This window comes from Cantharellus anzutake (assembly GCF_015039405.1).
Source record: "Cantharellus anzutake strain C23 chromosome Unknown EI90scaffold_17, whole genome shotgun sequence".
Taxonomy (NCBI): Eukaryota; Fungi; Basidiomycota; class Agaricomycetes; order Cantharellales; family Hydnaceae; genus Cantharellus; species Cantharellus anzutake.
Genome location: NW_024066967.1, coordinates 451,628 through 470,273, shown reverse-complemented (window position 1 = coordinate 470,273; position 18,646 = coordinate 451,628). Strand labels below are relative to the sequence as shown.

Below are 18,646 nucleotides of genomic sequence, written 5' to 3'. Positions count from 1 at the left end.
CCCCGCCTCCCCTGCCTCCCCTGCCATGGTGACGGAAGAACAGTACGATGACCTCCTAGCCCGGTTCCAGGAACTGCAGGCTATTGTGGAAAACCAAGTCCTTAACCACCCCCCACCTGCTCCTGCGCCTGCACCCGCGCCTATCCCCGCACCCGCTCCCACACCTGCCCCCAGACCCAAGCCACCTAAGGTCGCCCCCCCCACGCCCTTCTCGGGAGCCAGTGAGGACCTGGACCGTTTCAAAGCCGAATGTGGAATCTACTTCCACGTCCGCACGTCCGAGTTCCCCACCGCCCTCTCCCAGATTCTCTTCGTGTTGTCCTACATGAAGGGAGGGCCGGCAGGAGCATGGGCAACGCAACGCATGATCTCGCTGTTGACGGCAGGGTCCCCGGCACTCACCATGGACGAGTTCAACACGGAACTCGACGACATGTTCCAGGACCCAAATCGGGAAGCCACCGCCCGGCAGAAGCTGGCGGCCATCCGACAGGGGAGCGACTCCGTGGACAAGGTCATCCAGGAGTTCGAGATATTAGGGCCTGCCTCAAGACTGGGTGACGTAGGGCTGGTCGACCGCTTTGAGCAAGCGATCAACGCCCGGCTCCGCGAGAGCATTTACCGTCTCCGCCCCATGCCCACCACCTGGGCTGAATGGAAACGCGAGGCCACCCTCCTCGACAACCAGTGGCGACGTTTCCAGGCCACCCAGCCACGAGCACCCCCACCTAGACCCCCACTCCCACCAACCAGACCCCCTCTAGCCACCACCCCCCCCTACGCGCGGCCCACACCCACCACCTCGCGACCTACGCCCGCACCCGCACCCCCAACGCCCACAACCCGTCCCACGCCAGGAACAGGTCCACAGCCAATGGACCTCGACCGATCGAGGACTGACCAAAGACGGAAGGGGTTGTGCTACAATTGCAACGCCCCAGGCCATGTCACACGAGAGTGCCCGCACCCTAAGGTCCACCGAGTCCGACGCCTGCATCCAGAGGACCTACGAGCGTTGATGGAAGGGCTGAAGAGGCAATTGGGTGAGGGACCAGAGGCAGAAGAGGGAGAGACGGGGCCAGACCCCCAGGAAGAGGATTTTCAGGAAGGCGACCGGTGAGGGATGCGCCCCGGCCGCCTGTAGAAGATAACCCGTGTAAATACCGCAACGTGCGCGAGTCAAAGCCACTGCAGAAATTCCATCGAGTTATCGCAAAGAAAAAGAGGAAAAGCGCATCCTCTACCCACAGAAGTGAGAGACGCCCAGAGCTAACACCCGAAGTAGCGGTGTCTCCACCCGCCATTTACGTCCTTTCCAAACAATCCCCCAGGTCACTCAACCTCACGGTGACGTTGACCGCCCTGACCTCTCTCGCCCCCATATCAGTGTCAGCCCTCCTGGATTCAGGGGCCACCGGGAACTTCGTGAGCCCTGAGTTCGTCCGGAAGCATGGGCTCGAGACCACCCCGCTCCCACAGCCCATACCCGTCCGCAATGTCGATGGCACCCCGAACGAGAATGGGGCCATAACGGAAGAACTAGAAGCCCTCCTGACGTTCGGACGACATACAGAACGGGCCCGCTTTGCAGTTGCAAACCTGGGACGCCAATCCCTCATCATAGGGCACTCATGGTTGCTGCATCACAACCCAGAGGTGGACTGGGCACGACAGAAGGTCGTCATGTCCCGCTGCCCATCCTCCTGCAGGGGGTCGCGAGTGGGAGACGACCAAGACCTCACGGTAGAGCCTGGGGACGGGATCTATGCTGCGATCCTCCCCCCGGGGTGGGGACATGACCTGAGAGCAACCATGACGCCATCCCAGCGGATGGCCCAGGAGGCCCACGACCCGGGGGCAGAGCCCGTGCCCTTCGAGATGTTGGTACCAGAGCACTACCAGGACTTCCGGGACGTGTTCTCTAAGGAAGCCTTTGACCAGCTACCCCCCCGGAAGCCCTGGGACCACGCCATAGACCTGGTGCCAGACGCGAAGCTACCCAGAGGAAAGACCTTCCCTCTCTTGCGACCCGAGCAGAAAGAACTGGACGAGTTCTTACGGGAAAACCTGCAGAACGGGCGTATACACCCGTCCAAATCCCCGATGGGGGCGCCAGTCTTCTTCGTCAAGAAGAAGGACGGGTCGTTGCGCTTAGTCCAAGACTATCGGAAACTGAACGAAATCATGGTCAAGAACTCGTACCCGCTCCCCCTCATCTCAGACGTTCTCGCCCGCCTTCGCAACGCCAAGTACTTTTCGGCCCTGGACCTACGTTGGGGGTTCAACAACGTCCGGATCAAAGATGGGGACGAGTGGAAGGCAGCGTTCGCGACCAACCGGGGGTTATTTGAACCCATGGTGATGTTTTTCGGCCTGTGCAACTCCCCCGCGACCTTCCAGACCATGATGAACGACATCCTTCGGGATTTCATCGACTGGGAAGTCGTCATTTGCTACATGGACGACATCCTCATCTTCACCGCGACCCTAGAGGAACACCGGAGGGTAGTACGGGAGGTCCTGGAGACGCTGCGAAGGAGGAAGCTCTTCCTGAAGCCCGAAAAATGTAAATTTGAGCGGACACGGATTGAGTACTTGGGCCTCGTCATCTCGGAGGGCAACATGGCGATGGATCCTGTGAAAGTCCGTGGAGTTCTTGACTGGCCGGTCCCAACCAAAGTGAAGGAGGTGCAGTCCTTCCTAGGGTTCGTGAACTTCTATCGCCGGTTCATCAAGGACTTCTCAGAGAAAGCACGCCCCCTCCACAAGCTGACCCGGAAAACCCAAGCCTGGAATTGGGGCCCGGATGAGGACGGTGCCTTCCTAGCCCTTAAAGAAGCCGTCACTACTGCACCCGTCCTCTCCTTCCCTTCAGACTCCGGCCGCTTCAAGCTCGAATGCGATGCTTCGAACTTCGCAACCGGTGCAGTCCTCTCCCAGCTCCAGTCGGATGGGGAGTTTCACCCGGTAGCGTTCATGTCCAAAAGCTTCACGGACGTAGAACGCAACTACGAAGTGTACGACAAGGAAATGCTGGCGATCGTCCGAGCCCTTGAAGAGTGGCGGCACTTCCTAGAAGGCGTTGAAGAGAGGGTTGAGATCTACACCGATCACTGCAACCTGAGCTATTTCCGGACGGCCCAAAGGCTGAATCGACGCCAAGCCAGATGGACCCTCTTCCTCTCCCGCTTCCACTTCACCCTCGTCCACCGTCCTGGGAAGCTCATGGGGAAGCCGGACGCACTCTCCCGTTGTGCTGACCACCCGAAGGGGAGAGACGACAACGAGGGGCTAACTCTTCTCCAACCCGCCTGGTTTGAAGCCCGCGCGACAGAGGCAGTTTCGGTAGAAGGTGAAGAGGCGGGTATTCTGGGAAGGATACGTGAGGCAAGGGACCATGATGAGAAGGTAGTGAAGGCCATGCGAGAACTGGGTGAAGGGATGTTAAGGTCGGACGAATGGGAGAAGCAGGGTGACCTGATCCTGTACCGGGGAAGGGTGTATGTCCCAAAAGATCCCCAGCTCCGCCATGATCTGGTACGGCTACACCACGACTCACGGGCGACGGGGCACCCAGGGCGATGGAAAACCCTGGAACTCGTCTCCCGTGACTACTGGTGGCCCCGGATGGCTGAGTATGTCGGACGATATGTACGCAGATGCGACACCTGCAATCGCGTCAAACCCTTCCCCTCACGAAAGGTTGGGAAACTTACCCCGAATAAGATCCCCACCCATCGTTGGCAGGTCATCTCAGTGGACATGATAGGGGAGCTCCCAGAGTCCAGAGGATATAATGCCATCTTGGTCGTAGTAGACCGGCTGTCCAAACGCATCCACGCGGTCCCCACCGTGACGACTGTGGACTCGGAGGGTATCGCACGACTCTTCTTGGAGCATGTCTGGAGACACCATGGGCTCCCGGAAGAGATCCTCAGCGATAGAGGGAGCGCCTTTGTCTCCCGCTTCTCGAAGGAGCTGGCAGACCTCCTAGGTGTCAAGCTGACCCCTTCAACGCCCTACCACCCCCAGACGGATGGACAGACGGAGCGGGTCAACCAAGAGATCGAGGCCTACCTCCGGGTGTTCGTCAACCACCGCCAAGACGACTGGGCGGACTGGCTCCCGCTAGCAGAATTCTCCTACAACAACCGCGTTCACTCCTCCACTCACCGAACCCCCTTTGAACTCGACACCGGCCAACACCCCAGGATGGGGACAGAACCCACGCGCACATCCGAGGTGGAAGCCGCCGATGCATTCTCATCAAGGATGATGAAAATGCAAGAGGAGGCAAAGGCAGCCCTAGAGCACGCAGCGGACGAGATGGCACGATATTACGACCGGGACCGTGACCCGGCCCCTAAGTATCGAGAGGGTGACCAAGTCTGGCTCAATGCCTACAACTACACGACCGACCGTCCGACTAAGAAACTGGACCACAAGTGGCTTGGCCCCTTTAAGATCACCCAAGTCATCTCCCCGGCCGCCGTTAAGCTCCAGCTCACCGCCCGACAGAAGGGAATCCACCCAGTTGTGTCCGTGACGAACGTCAGGCCACACCTCCCGGACGGTATCGCAGAAAGACCCGCTGACCCACGCCCAGGCCCGGAACTGGTAGAAGGAGAGGAAGAGTATGAGGTCGAGAAGATACTGAACTCTAAGTGGCTACGCCGGAAACTCTGGTATCTGGTAAAGTTCACTGGCTGGTCGAACTCTGAAAACCAATGGCTCCAGCGGGACCACCTAACCCATGCCCCCGACCGAATCGAAGAATTTCACAGGACGCACCCCCAAGCCCCAGGGAGAGAAAGGGAGAACCACCTGGCCACTTCGAGGCAAAGCGGCTTAAGGGGGGGGTGATGTCAGGGCACACCCACCTGACCCGGCTCCACCCGGCCCAACCTGACCCGGTACCCCGCCGGTCCACCCCTCCTTACCTCCTCCCCCTTTCCCTTCTTCCCCCTCATCCTCCCCTCCTCAGTTTCTCCTTATCTTACTTCTCCTTTATTCTCTCTTTATTCTACACGGACGACTTTCTCTGTATCAATGTACAACTGACCCATCTGCAGCGCGCCCACCATGTACCCGGCCCGGGCACCTCGGGCGACTTCCCGCTGTGCCCAGCACGCGCGCCTGCACCAGATCCCCTCGGGATCTCCCACGGAGACACCCGGGTGGTTACGGCTGTGTGCGAGGGTGACGTGGCACCCGTCATGTGATCCAAGCCACATGTATATAAACGAACCTGAAGTGGGAACCGAAGAAGTAGCCTTCTTCTCAACTTTCCACTTCAGTCTAAGTGGCCAGGGACTGCTGTCCCACATCGGGCCTGTCAGTACGCACGCCCGATCCGCCCCCCGCCAGGCTCTCAGTCCCGGACGTTATACCCGGACCCCCTCGACCCCGGACGAGTCCCTGACAGAGGTCTGAAGGTGCCCATCCTAGTCTGAGTGAATCCATTGAAGAGGATGTGTTAGTCCACAAGATATTGGAGAAGGCTAGTGGCTTGTTCATTTGGATCAGCGTTGTCTTCCATTATATGAAGTTGAGTGGCAAGAATCCGAGGAGAACACTGGAGAGGCTGCTCAACTGGGTACGAACCGATCAACACTTTCTCCTGAAGGAATGATGGATGGCCTGTATACAAGCATTCTGGACAAGTGTAGTTGGAAGGATGAAGATTTTGTCCATGACTACCCAATTGTTATGGGAGCGGTCTTAATTGCCCAACAACCACTGTCTACTCCAGCGTGGGACACAGTTTTGTCACCCTTCCTAAAATCTTCCATGACACGTTATCTGAGCTCACTCCCCTCCTCTCATGGGACCCATATTCCGACACGCCAATTCGTATCATTCACCAGTCTTTCCATGACTTCCTCATGGGCCAAATTGAGCCTGAATCGCCCAACCATCATCATTACGCGGTGGATACGACCAGGGTGAATGTGACGATGGCCCTGCGTTTCACTGAAATTTTGAATAAGGATCTTGGCTGTGTGGAGGGTTTGGGGCTGATTGGTGATTTGGCTGAAAAGGAAGCACTGCCAGGTATCCCTCAAGAGACGCTGTCTGAACAACTCAGTTACTCATGTCGGTATATCGTGTATCACCTCATTGAAGTTCAGGAGAGCTCGGTGTGTCGGTTCGCACATTCTTAAATCAGCATATAACGTGTTGGGTGGAAGTCTGTATAAGAACGGAAACGTACATTAGCGTATCATTGTTTCCCGAGTGGGCCAAGGTATGAGTCATCAACAAGCTCCATAAGCCATTCTTCATTCATGTTCAGTTGAGTGTTGATCGCTGTTCAAAGGAAGACATTCACCCATTAATTCAAGTGCTTGACGAAGTGAGAGCGAATGAAGCCTTCTTTTCAAGATTTCAGGAGGTGTATGAGTTGGCAAATGATTCCGTAGCACTCTGCCATTGTCTTGCATCAGCAGGCTCAGAATCCTACACCCCCAACTTGGCTTGATCGCTCTGCAATCTTAGGGTATCACTGCACAAACTAGGATGTCATTTCGAAGTGCTCCCACTCCCTGTGATTGAAGAAAGTGTGAAGCTCTGGCATGAACTTGTTGCTGTTCATCTGACATCATATACCCCAGATTTGGCTCGGTCGCTCCGGGGTCTTAGGGTACCATTGGGCAATATGGGCTGTCATTCCAAGGTGCTCCTGGTGATCAAAGAAAGCATGAAGCTCTGGCACAAGCTCCTTGCTGTTCACCCAACATCATATTCCCCAGATTTGGCTCAATCCTCATAAATTGTAACCTTTCATTGCACCAATTGGGCCATCATTCTGAGGTGCTGTAGGCAGGCACAGCTGGTACTGCACAAACAAACCAAATATCGTGATTTCCCCATACCAGCACATCCCCACTTCATAAAATGCATCTCACATGTCCTCATATACTATTCCTACCCTTCCACGATTTTTTCCCTATTTTTCATACACGTTTCCAGTCCCCACAGACCAAATTCCCATGCCCACCAGCAGTGTGGCCACACTCAGATTGGATTTCACTTATCTCAGCAACCACTGGACTGATTTGGACAATGTTGGTATCATTGGAAATGTGCCATTTAGGAGTATTAGGATACATGATTAGCAGGAGTTCATTGGTGATGGATAGAGTTGGATATTTTTGGTTGGATGCCATTTATTGCTTTATTATTTCATTATTGTTTTCCCTTCCTTTTTACAATATTGTTTGTTGCTGATATGACCCACCTAAGCACATGGGACTCATTGGATATTTTCCATCATTTCTTCCTGATCATTTCTCATATATACTGTACATGAGGATGTATCTACCTTTCCCCTCAGACTAGAAACCACCAAGTCACTGCACATCAGCAAAGGTCCATTATGCTCCAGAGCATCAAGAGTGGCTGGAGCATGTGGGAGACAAAACAGCAGATTGGGCACTCCTGGAGCCAATAGTGTTCTCCTGGGAGGGGGTTCAGGAGCAGCTGGGAGTGGTGAGGAGTATGCAATGTGCCAGGAGCAGTGGGAGGAAAATTTTGGTCTCTAAGAAGTTGAAAAAAAATTTAGGGAAAAAATCAAAAAAAAAAAATCAGGAACTATAGTGCCTTTAAAGTGCTTTCAGGACATATAATTATTTGCGAAATTGAGGAAGAAATGATGGAGAAAAATGGAAAATACTTTTGGAGACCTGAGAAATAATGAGAACTGAATTGATGGGAAAGTCTGAAAATTGAATAGGAAAGTGAGGGGAACCCTTGTAGCATTGTTATTTTCTGCTGTTCTGATTTCTCCTGATTGTTCTTGGTCTCACTCCCAGCTGCTCCTGGACCCTCCCAGGAGCTTTCAGGAGCTTCCAGGAGTATCCAGGAGTATCCAGGAGCAGCTGGGAGTGAGACCAAGAACAATCAGGAAAAATTAGAACAGCAGAAAATAACAATGCTACAAGGGTTCCCCTCACTTTCCTATTCAATTTTCAGACTTTCCCATCAATTTAGTTCTCATTATTTCTTGGGTCTCTGAAAGTATTTTCCATTTTTCTCCATCATTTCTTCCTCAATTTTGCAAATAATTATATATCCTGAAAGCACTTCAAAGGCACTACAGTTCCTGAATTTTTTTTGATTTTTCCCTAATTATTTTTTCGACTTTTTAGAAGTCCCTATTTTTCAAATTTTCCTCATTTCCCTCTATATTCCCCCCTCATTCTCCCCCTCATTTCCCCCTCATTTCCCCCCTCATTCTCCCCCATTTCCCCCCCCATTTCCCCCCATTTCCCCCATTTCCCCCTCCTCCATATTCTGCAAGCCCAAAAGTGATGAAGTTGCCAGATTAATCATATATCAGGCCATAAATTTTGATTGTGTATTGGTGAGTCTCAGTGTCCTTGATATATAGTATAGTGTTTGATCTAAATGTTAAGCAGTGTCTTGTTGTGTTAGTCTTGTGGTAGGAGGTATTCATGGGGAATCTTCCCTCTTTTTTCCTTTTCATTTTCAAATGCTCCAGGAGCTCCCAGAAGCTTCTCACCCCTATACACTTTGAAGCATTTAAATTGTATTTACTGGATATGTTTGTGCACAAAGCAATGCTCCATGCCCTCCTGGGAGTGCCCTGGAGTACCTGGCCAACTCCAGAGGAAACGAGCTGTTCCTGGACCGGCCAATCTCCTCCTGATTCTCCCAGTGCTCTCCATACTCCAGAGCACTCAGGAGCATAACAATTTTTTGCTGATGCCACTGGACCATTTTCACCAATTCCCACTACCCCTTTTTCCTGACCTGCTGGATACCAATCCATCCCCATCCTTTCCTGTTTGCCTGCTGGGTTAGATCCCTAGCTTGCTTACAGCACTCCTGGTGGTTGAAGAAAGTGTGGAGCTCTGGTGCAAGCTTGTTGCTATCTACCCAACACCATATACCCCAGGTTTGGCTCAATCACTCCAGAATCTTAAGGTATCATTGGACAATCTGGGCTGTCATTCTGAGGTGCTGCTGGTGATCAAAGAATGTGTAAAGCTCTGCCCCAGGCTCGTTGCCATTCACCCAACATCATACACCCCATATTTGGCTCAATCACTCCAAAATCTTGCTTGCTTGTTCCATTCCCTTGGTCACCCTACCAAAGCTGTGCCTTCCATGGAAGAATCCATTTCTCTTTGGTGTTTGCTACATGAAACTCATCTGACTTCATATGCCTCTTATTTAGCCTTGTCATTGCAAGTTCTATCCAGCTGTCAGGGTCCGGCCCTTGTTCTGTGACAGGCCCAGGGAGATCCTCCTAGTTACTGGGGTGTCTAGTCCCAGTCTGAGATCCTCAAACTCACTGAGGGGGCTAGCCCCAGCCTTCACAGGAAATGAGTTGAGAAGAAGGGTAACCTTCTCAACCTCCTGTGAAGCCACTACAAATGGAAGTTGGGAACTATACAGTTTTTGGCTCTTTGCTGACTTTCCATAATTGGCACCCCCTGTGGGAAGATTCTGGGCAAGCTGCTCACCCAGAAAGTTCCCACAGTCATGGCTGTGATGGTTTCTGGGCAAGTAACTTGCCCAGAATGTTCCCATGGGTCTCCATGCATGCAGGATTGTGGAACAGTGAAGGGAAAAATAGGAGAAAATGGGGCAAGGGTACCTGAGGGTGTGTGGGGTCAGGGGCTGTGCCCTGACATCACCCCCCTTCTGTTAGAACCGGGCGGATTCGGACGACTCCGGAATGGAATCGGAGACTTAGCGTGGAAGGACCTCGGCCTCAGCGACTCAGGCGGAGCGCTGTGCCATTGCTGGTTGTCCTAGGGGTCCCTAATTTCGGATCTAGCAGAGGGAAAGTCTCTTGGGGGAATTCATGTCGATTTCGGACTGAGGTTACAAGTTACTATGTACATTGTATATAAGGAGGGGTCCGGAATCAAAAGGAGCGAGGGTAGGACGAAAGGAGACAAAGGGAGATGGAAAGAGGAACAACACCGAGGGTCAAGGGTTTGACTCAATGGTGTTTCTCAAAGGAGGAATGAAGGGCCAAGGCCCAAGGAGGAAGGAAGGAGGTTGGGAGTGGGGAATGGCTAGCTGACTGAATAGAAAGGAAGCAGCAGCCCAAATAGGAATGAGGGAGAATAGCGGAATTGAATAGGACAATGCAATAGTTGCAAGGTCCGAGGTAAGTCCGGAAAGTCTGAACTCGGAAGTTAAACTCCGGAATATTGGCAAACATAATTAAATGGAATGAGCTAACCAATACAATGGGTATAAGCGGAGGTGGGGTCAAAGTCCGAGGTCAGAGCTAAGACCGGAGGTTCCGGAGACGGAGATGCGAATGGGATTCCGGAGCGGAGGTCCGGAGTCAGGAGCTTAGGTTTTGCATACTCATCTGGAAGGTGTTGAGGTTGGGGTTGGACCCGGAATGTTCCGGAGTCGGACCAAAGGTGGTGTCTGAGCCGGAGGTGGGGTAACCTCGTGGGAGTCGGCAAGGAGAAGGTGACGGAAGGGAAGTAGGACTCCGGAAGTCGGGTTCGGAGTTCCGGGAGCCCGGAGCGGAGGTCAGGATTGTATGGATATGACATTCTCCTTGAAGTGGCTGTGGTTCTTGGTTGGCAGGGTTCTTTTGTCTTTGCTGGTTTGGGGGCTTCCAGGTGAGTCTGGTGGAATTCCTTTATGAGGTCTGGGGAGTTCTCCAGGTTCTCCCTGGGGAGCCATTCATTTTCCGAATTTGGCCAGCCCAAGAATTTGACCAGAGCTGTCCATATCGGTACCTGGAGTCCATGATTTTCTCCACCTCATACTCCTCTTCCCCATTTATGACGTCTGGGCCTGGGGGTGGGTCTGTCTGGCGTTCAGCAATTCCATCAGGGGTATAGGGGCAGATGTTTGTGACTCCCCTCTGCCAGGCTGTGAGCTGTAACTTTACCGCTGCCAGGGATACTACCTTAACAATCTGGAAAGGGCCAATCCACTTGTGGTCAAGTTTCTTGGTTGGTCGGTCTGTTGTGTAGTTCTGGGTGTTGAGCCAGACCTTGTCCCTGACTTGGTATGCTGGTGCTGCTCTCCGGTTCCTGTCATAATACCATGCCATTTCATCCACTGCGTGCTCCAGTGCTGCTTTTGCCTCCTCCTGCATTTTCATCATCCAAGAGGCAAAGTCATTAGCCCCTTCAACTTCAGATGTGTGGGTCAGTTCGGTTCCCATGCATGGATGCTGCCCAGAGTCAAGCTTGAAAGGGGTGCAATGGGTGGAGGAATGGATGCAGTTGTTGTAGGCAAACTCATCAAGTGGCAGCCAGTTGGCCCAGTCATCCTGTCTGTGGTTGACGAACACCTGGAGGTAGGTTTCTATCTCCTGGTTGACTTGCTTGGTCTGGCCATCGGTTTGTGGGTGGTAGGCTGTTGAGGGGGCAAGTTTGATTCCTAGGAGGGCTGCCAGCTCCATGGAGAAATGGGAGACAAACGCACTGCCTCAGTTGCTGAGCACCTCTTCTGGAAGGCTGTGGTGTCTCCAGACATGCTCAAGGAAGAGCCAGGCTATGCCTGCCGAGTCTGCTGTGGTGACCATAGGGATTGCATGGATGCACTTGGAGAGCCGGTCCACCACCACCAGGATTGCATTGTACCCCTTGGAGTCTGGGAGCTTGCCAATTGTGTCTACTGAGATCACTTGCCACCTGCAGGATGGGACTTTGTTTGGGATGAGCTTCCCGACTTTTCGAGATGGGAACATCTTCACCTGGTTACAGGTGTCGCATCCTGAGGCGTACTGGGCTATGTATTGAGGCATCTTGGGCCACCAGTAGTTGCGGGAGACAAGCTCTAGGGTCTTCCAGCACCCTGGGTGTCCCGTTGTTGCTGAGTCATGGTGGAGTCAGACCAGGTCATGGCAGAGTTTTGGGTCCCTTCAGACGTACACCTGTCCTCGGTAGAGGATCAGCTCTCCCTCCTTTCCCCACTTGTCTGAGTGTAGGGTCCCCTTCTCTATCTCTCTCAGTGCCTTCACCACCCCCTTGTCGTGGTCCCTCCCTCTGCATATTCTGTCAATGTCAGGGCACATACCCTGACTTAGCCCAGACCCGGACCCGTGTCCGGACCCGCTCCACTTCCTGTGCACTTCCTGTGCTGCACGCTCCGCGTGCTGCATGATCCCACCCTGGATCCCACCTCATGTGACTTCTGGGTATCCCCGGAAGTTTTCGCCATGTTGGGCCACTGTGGGAAAGTGAGAAGTTAACCTTCTTCTCACTTTCTTACCCACAGTAGGCAAGTGTAGCCTACTTTCTATTTATCTATACACTTTCTTACCCACAGTAGCTATGCCCTGAGATGGGCTGTGTTTACAGGCCAGACTGTGGACTGTAGAGAGGGGTCATGGGGACCCGGGGTCCGTCCCCTGACAGTCAAGGATATCTGCTTCCTCTCCCTCCACCGTAACCCCTTCTGTAGCTCTTACCTCGAACCAGTCCGGGTGCAGGAGGGTCATGTCCATATTGTCCTCCTTTCCCTTTGGGTGGTCTGGGTGGTGGGACAGTGCATCCAGCTTCCCCATGAGCCTTCCCAGTCTATGGACCAACAAGAAGTGGAAGCAGGAGAGGTAGAGGGACCACCGGGCCTGGCATCGGTTCAACCTCTGGGCTGAGTGGAAGTAGGAGAGGTTCCAATGTCAGTGAATATGTTGAAGGCCTCTGGGGTGCCTTCGAGGAAGTGGCACCACTCCTCCAGGGCCCGGACTATGGCCAACATCTCCTTGTCATAAATCTCGTAGTTTCTCTCTGCATCTGAGAAGCCTTTGGACATGAAGGCCACCGGGTGGAACTCTCCATCCTCTTGGAGCTGAGAGAGTACTGCTCCTGTGGCAAAGTTCGAGGCATCACATTCTAGCCTGAAGCAGCCAGAGTCGGAGGGGAAGGTGAGGACTGGTGCTGATGTGACAGCTTCCTTCAATCCGTTGGACACCCTTTGTTCCTCCTTCCCCCAGGTCCACTGCTTTGACTTCCTGGTGAGTGCATGGAGAGGTTGGGCTTTCTCAGAGAAGTCCTGGATGAACTGGCGCTAGAAGTTTATGAACTCAAGGAAGGATTGGACTTCCTTGACCTTGGTGGGTGCTGGCCAGTTGGTCACTCCTTGCACCTTCACCAGGTCCATGGCAATGTGGTTCTCTGAGATGACTAGCCCTAGATAGTGATCTTCTGCTGTTCGAACTTGCACTTTTCCGGTTTGAGGAATAGCCTCCAGTTCCTCAGGGTGGTAAGGACTTCCTGGACGACCTTCCGGTGCTCTTCCAGGGTAGACGTGAACACTAGGATGTCATCCATGTAGCAGATGACAACCCCTCGGTCTATGAAGTCCTGGAGAATGTCATTCATCATCGTTTGGAAGGTGGTGGGGGAGTTGCACAGTCCAAAGAACATTACCATTGGCTCAAACAATCCCCAGTTAGTGGCAAAGGCAGCTTTCCACTCATCCCCTTCTTTGATGCGGACGTTGTTGAATCCCCATCTCAGATCAAGGGCTGAGAACCACTTGGCTGTGCAGAGTCAGGTGAGGATGTCGGAGACGAGGGGGAGGGGGTAGGAGTTCTTGGTCGTAATTTCATTCAGTTTCTGGTAGTCCTGGACCAACCTCAGGGAGCCATCTTTTTTTTTCACAAAGAACACTGGAGCCCCATGGGGACTTGGATGGGCAGATCCATCCATTGGCCAGATTTTCCCTAAGGAAGTCATTGAGTTCTCTCTGCTCTATAGGTGACAATGGGAACATCTTCCCTCATTGGTAGCTTGGCCTCAGGGACAAGGTCAATGGCATGGTCCCAGGGCTTCCAAAGGGGTAGTTCGTCAAAGGCCTCCTTTGAGAACACGTCCTTGAAGTCTTGGTAGTGTTGTGGCACCATCTCAGAGAAGGGTTGTTCCCCTGAGGTGTGTCAGGGGATGGACCCCGGGTCCCCATGACCCCTCTCTATGGCCCACAGCCTAACCTATGAACAGCCCTGTCTGTCATATCCCGGAATCCCGACCCCGCGCACTCCCACCACATCACACCTTCCTAACAACTTCACCATCCCCTACACCATGCCTCCCCACTCCCCAAGTCACCTTCCCTCCTGACTGTCTCAGCTCCAGTCTGGTTGCGGCACACTGAACCTTGGCCACTCCCATCCCGGAAGCTCGGTCCTGAGTCGGAACATTCAGAGACTCCGTATTTGCTCCGATATCCTGATGGACCTCCGACATCCCATGACACACCCTTAAACCATTTCTCCACCCATTTCATTTATTTGAGTCACCCAACATCCTTCAGATACATAACTCTGCTTTCAGAGTTACCTGCATCCTTCGGTGATCTCACTCACATCATCACTTATTAGTCACCTTCCATTCTCAGCATGACTATCTTCTTCTTACCATTCAGTCGGCTAACCCCCCCTTACCCATTTCTCATTCCCATTCATTTTCCGGCCTCTTACTCCACCCTCCATGGTCCGACACCTCGGTTCCCCATTAAAGATATCGTTCAGGACCTTTCGGTACCTCTTGGTATCATTCAGCACCTTTCGGTGTTGTCCCATTGTCATTCGGACTTTGACTAAGTGTCAGGGCACACACCCTGACTAGCCCGGACCCGGACCCGCATCCGGACCCGCTTCCACCTGCCGCGCTTCCCGCATGTGCGCACGCTCTGCACGCCGCATGCTCCGGACCCGGTTCCTACCCCTTCATGTGACTTCCGGGTATCCCTGGAAGTTTTGCTGATATTGTGGCCACTGTGGGAAGATGAGAAGTTAGCTTCCTTCTCATCTCCTTACCCACAGTAGGCAAGTGTATTCTACATTGCCTTTATCTATTCATCTCCTTACCCACAGTAGGATTGTGCCCTGGATAGGGCTGGCCAGACCAGAGGCTGTGGGCCATAGGGGAGGGTCATGGGGACCTGGGAGTCGTCCCCTGACACTAAGTCCTTTCCATTCCCCTTTATAAATACCCATAGATTAGAACCTGTAGTTCCTCAGTTCTAATGTCGACTAAAATGCTACCCAAAGTCCCTCTGAGTGAATCCCGTTCCCGTTCTACAAGATACCTCAGACATAAGAAATACAAGGACTAACTGAGACATAACGGAGGCACAGTGCTCCCTCTGAGTTGCTGAGGCCATGTCCTTCTTAGAGCCTCTTGTACCATCCAGCAGAACTGGGCTTCCTGGAGAAGCTTCGGTCCACCACTGGAGCTCTCGGATCCCCCTCTAGTTGAGCCCCACCTGCATTCGGACTCATGCATTTACCCCTACAATCCGGGTTTTTGACACTGTCCAGGGCAATGACTCTACTGTGGTGTCATGACCTGACATATCCGACACTTCCCTCTACGCGTCCTAGTGTCACTTGGCCCGTCCCTCCCGCTATCATCATCATCCGTCCACCCATCCATCCACCCGTCACCCTCATCTGCACTTCCTCCCTCGCACGCGTACCTCCCAACCTAGGTTGCCCGCTTCATTGTTGTCCGCCCCCAGCCGGACGGCTTGCTAGACAGCTGGATGGCCTTTTCTCTTTTGTCCGCTTGCGGACTATTGTTCCTCCTATTGTTCCTTGCTTTCCTTTTGTTGACCAAGTTTGCCGATATTGATTATTTGTTCCTTTCTTCATTCATTAATATTGCGCTTGATCCGCCACTCCTTCCAGGCCGCTCTCATTTAGTTACTTGTGTTTATAACGCGTGTAGGTTACACCGGATGTACCTCAGTTCGTATATCGACTTGGATTCCCCCTCTGAACTCTTATCCTCATCGTAAGGCTTCTGTCTGAAATTGGGACACCAACGTAAGAACAAAGCGCAGCGCTCCACCCGAGTCGCTGAAGCTAAAGTCCCCCCCCTCCGACCTTACGAGCCCGGACGACCTCGCGCGCCTCACGGGTCATCCGGATACGCTTCTGGCATGTTCCTGACATGTGGGTAAGAAAGTGTATAAGATAAAAGGCAAGTAAGATACACTTGCCTACTGTGGGTAAGAAAGTGAGAAGAAGGTTAACTTCTCACTTTCCCACAGTGGCCCAATATGGCGAAAACTTCCAGGGATACCCGGAAGTCACATGAAGGTAGGATCTGGGGACCGGAGCATGTGGCGCACGGATCATGCGGCACGGGAAGTGGAGCAGGTCCAAACACGGGTCCGGGTCCGGGCTAAGTCAGGGTATGTGCCCTGACAAGGTGGCATCCTGAGCCTCCTGGGCTAGCCACTGCAATGGGGTGGTAGTTGCTCTCAGGTCATGCCCCCATCCAGGGGGGATTACCACAGCATACACCCCATCCCTGGGTTCCAGTGTGAGGTCTGGGTCCTTTGGGGTCACCGGCTGTGGCCTGAGGTGTTACGGATATGGAGTCTCCAATGACCATATCTGTCGCATAGTCAAAGACTTCCCCTCTCTATCGCTCCCTCTCTCTCTCCCTTTTGCCCTCTATCCTGATACCCTACCCTCCTTACTTGTTCTACCCCTTTCCCCCCCCCTCGTGCAAAGCTTTCCCCATTGGGGTTTTGGTGCTGGCCGAGGTTACTTGTGTTTCATGGGATTTCCTGCAACCCTTCCATTTGTAGATAGTCATGTGTCTTGTACAGAAACCGCTGAAGGCGGTTCCCACTAACTACTACCACTCTCTACAACTGTCTTGTGTGCCGTCCCTTGTAACAACCCTTTCTGGTGACTCAACTGAACCTGTGTGACTGTACAACTTGCAACATGTCCTATAAGTCTGGTTATGTCAAGTCCTCTAGCGGTCCTCTCCGTGAGAACTTGAGGTCACAAGTCAAAGACTCTTGACTTGTATATCATCCTATGGAACCTGTACCCTATGGGACTTCATCACTTAGCTCTCCCCCCAGTGCTCGATGGACGACATCGTATCATGATCTTGGAGATCATGAATACTCTGAGGCCCACATTCCTGTGATGCCAGTACACTCGCTATGCAAGCACCAAGTAGCCGTCCATCCATTGTCTGTTCCCTCCCTCATCAGTCATCATATTCCCTTGCCAACGGTATGTTCCCTTTGGGAATGCCAAGTCACCGAAGGCCCCACTAGTCAATCCTCATTGCACACTCATGATATCAACCTGCTACCGGTATGTTCGCACTGCGAACACCAAGTAACCAATGGCAGTTATACGAAGTTCTCACCCACCTCACGAGTCGCGGCCATGCACACGGTACACTCCATCGAGGAGTGCCAAGTACCTGTGGCTGACCCATCCATCCTGACGTCTCCAACTACCTACCATCAATTCCTTAATAGCTCACTACATCACCAACCACGATCGATGGGAATTCAATCATCCACTCCCATGCAAGACTGGGATCACTCATCGATTACATATCCCATTATGGTACAGACTAGATACAACGATTGTCATCCCTCTATAAGAACGGATTGAGGAAAGGGGAGTTCTCCCCATCCTTGTAACATGAGGCCTCGCAGGCAGGTGGGCATTGGGACATGGTGACTCTCTGCCGGGCCCAGTCCACTTCCGGGTTGTGGTGCAGGAGCCATGAATGACCAATGATGACTGACTGACGACCTAGGTTGGTTACTGCAAATCAGGCCTGCTCTGTGTGCCGACTGAAGCTAAGGAGCGCTTCCACCTCTTCCATGATGGACCCGTTCTCATTTAGGGTGCCATCCACATTGTGGACTGGGACTGGCTGGGGGAGGGGGATGGTCTCCAGGTTATGTTTTCGGACAAAGTCACGACTTATAAACATCCCTGTAGCTCCTGAGTCTAGTAGGGTGGAGGTGGTAGCCGAGGCCAGGGACATGGTGGCAGTCAGCTTCACCAGGAGGTTAAGGGATCGGGGGGGACGCTTGGACAGTACATAGATCGCAGGTGGGGGGATGGCCACTTTGGCTACTGCATCTGGGGAGCTGTTCCTCGTGGGGTTAGTGGGTGTGGCTTTTCTTTTCTTAGCAATCACTCGGTGTAGTTTAGGTTGCGCAGTAGTCTTGGGATTACCATGATATCTACATGCGGGTACAGTGATGCTGGGGGGCAGCTGGGCACATCCTTCACCGGTTGCCTTCTCAAAAATCCTCAGTTAGTTCCTCCCCCACTTCCTCCACTTTCGCCTGATTCAGTCCTTGAGGGTGGTCCCTTAGTAAGTCCACAATTGCCCAGAGGTCTTCCAGGGCTAGGCAGGCTCGCTGGGGTCTCGGTCTCAGGCAGTGTCAGGCCACATGCCCTGGTTGGTTGCAGTTGAAGCAGAGGCCTGCTTGTCTCTGCTCCTCCCAGGGAGGGCACATGCGGTCTAGGTCCATAGGCTGGGGGCCTGGCTTTGGGGCCGGGGTCGGGATGGTGGCTGGGGTGGTGGGGCATGCAGGTGCTGGAGCAGGTTGGGAGAGGAAGGGGGATGGCTTGGTGGCTGGGATGCGAGGTTGAGTGGCTTGGAATCGCTGCCATGGGTTGTCAAGAACTGAGGCCTCACCCTTCCACTCAGCCCAGTTGTGGGCATGGGCGGGAGGCGGTAGATGCTCTTGCGGAGCCGGGGGTGGAGAGCGTGCTTGAAGCGGTCCACCAGGGCGACATCTCCCATCCGTGAAATAGGGCCATACAGCTCAAACTGCTGGATCAGCTTGTCCCCTGTTGGAGCGAGACAAGTTTCTGGTGGGCAGTGACTTGGCAGTTGGGATCGGC

The 18,646-nt window shown here is 53.3% G+C and overlaps 1 protein-coding gene across 1 annotated transcript; it reads left to right on the top strand.

The window, feature by feature from the left end:
- Positions 1-5,885: 5,885 nt before the first annotated feature.
- EI90DRAFT_3121796 (uncharacterized protein) lies at positions 5,886-6,772 on the top strand (the record flags this gene model as incomplete). Its single annotated transcript, XM_039063436.1, has 4 exons — positions 5,886-6,054; positions 6,132-6,247; positions 6,296-6,396; positions 6,499-6,772. 4 exons carry the CDS (start codon positions 5,886-5,888, stop codon positions 6,770-6,772), a joined length of 660 nt encoding a protein of 219 aa, XP_038917478.1.
- Between the last annotated feature and the right edge of the window lie 11,874 nt (positions 6,773-18,646).